The sequence below is a fragment of the Loa loa genome (assembly GCF_000183805.2).
Source record: "Loa loa unplaced genomic scaffold supercont3.277, whole genome shotgun sequence".
Taxonomy (NCBI): Eukaryota; Metazoa; Nematoda; class Chromadorea; order Rhabditida; family Onchocercidae; genus Loa; species Loa loa.
Window position 1 is genome coordinate 69,534 of NW_018108457.1, and position 1,728 is coordinate 71,261.

The window sequence follows — 1,728 nt, forward strand, 5'->3', positions numbered from 1 at the left end:
AATTTGCACAAAAATAAGGGAGAAAAAAGCCGAAAATGAATAAAGTTATCACGAAATGTTTTTCTTCCTTTTCGTTCATTTCGTTTTACATTTTCAATTTCGAGAATTTTTTCTAAAACCAACAAATATCTAGGGAGATGTACCTTCTAAATACTTTTACTTTACTTCATAGTCACTCAAAACAGTCCTGAATTGGTGTTAAAATAAATTTCAATACATTGATGCATATAGTTGTTATTAAATATACAAAAAAAAAGTCTTTATTGTTATAAGTAGTTATTAAAGTGAATAATAAAATGAACGACAGAAATTTCAACCGAATGAAAAATTTAACTTTCTTTTTGGGAAACAAAATTTAAAAAATTGTGGTGAACTTTTCTGTAAATCTTGCTTTCCCTTCAATTGTATAAATTTTGAATGTTGCAAAAATTAATGTGTAATAATCTAATCTTTATGCTTACATACATTCTATTATGCTTTCTAAATGCAAGCTTAAAGTTTAAATTTAAATTTTATTTTGTGTAAAATTTCACTTTCAAAATATGCATGTATAAAGAATTCTCTCCTCTCCTTTTCTCTCTCTCTCTGTCTCCCTTTCTCTCTGGTCCTTCATTTCTCTCCAATCAAATTTATTTAAAAATAATCTGCTAGAAATTTTCAAATTGAAGGCTAATTAAATTAATTCCATTTACACTAATGATGTATGTCTGATTACCAATGGTTATATTATGGGCACATATATCTTTCTTCGTTTGCGAAGCATAGCCATGACAGCAATATTATAGGCTATAAATGGTCGCAAAAATTTGTCATTCGAAAAAAAAAAACTCTTAAAAAAAGGGGAAAAAGTTGAGAAGATTAATTAGTTTAATTAAGAAAGAATTCCCCTCTTCCCTTAATTTTGTTTGTTTTTTTTAAGTACAATGAATTTTAAATTAGTGCAATTAAATTATGCCTGAATGATTAGTTTGTAGACCAATGAACGAAGTCGTATGCTAACGATGAAATATGGTAAACATCAAATGATGCTAATTAAGAAACGAATGAATGTGGAAAACTGGATTGATGATCAACTGAACGAGCTTTATAAAGCTGCTACGGTCAAATTTGTTCCATAATTTCCCAATAATAATTTAATATTTTGTTAGCATTACTTCATTCGGAAATACATGATTAGAATTCCGGATTACGAACAGTTTCATTCATCCTGTCAAATGATATTCCTGATCTTATATAATTAAAAAGCAATTCAATTCATATATTAATTGTGGGATGTTATTCTTCAGATTGGTTGTTATTATTCTTTCACATCTTGATTATATCAAATATTTTGAGACAAAAATATCTTTTTTGAATAAGAGGAAAAAGTATTAAAAATTAATTCCGAGAAGTTTGCTATTCTTAAATTGTTTGAAGAAATTATAGATTATTAAATATCATTGAAGTTACAAAAAAACAAACATTCTATACTTTATCACTCTTATCTTATCACAAGTTAATCTTACAGTTAATCTTTAAGATGAATGAAAAAAATAAAATATTTAATTTATGCATCCAGTATGTTCTTATTAATTAATTCAGGACAGTATTGATATTGATGTTGACGCAGTTCTCGATCTCAATACAGAATCGGAAAGACGTCGTTATGTCATGGTGAATAACGCATGTCAAGTTTTTTCTTGTTTTAAATTTTCTAAGATTTATTATAATAAGTGTTGTATTTTTTAG

The 1,728-nt window shown here is 26.6% G+C and overlaps 1 protein-coding gene across 1 annotated transcript; it reads left to right on the forward strand.

The window, feature by feature from the left end:
• Window positions 1-972: 972 nt before the first annotated feature.
• Window positions 973-1,728, forward strand: LOAG_12045 (hypothetical protein; the record flags this gene model as incomplete). Its single annotated transcript, XM_003147558.2, has 3 exons — window positions 973-1,100; window positions 1,582-1,671; window positions 1,699-1,728. Exons 1-3 carry the CDS (start codon window positions 993-995, stop codon window positions 1,726-1,728), a joined length of 228 nt encoding a protein of 75 aa, XP_003147606.2. The 5' UTR covers window positions 973-992.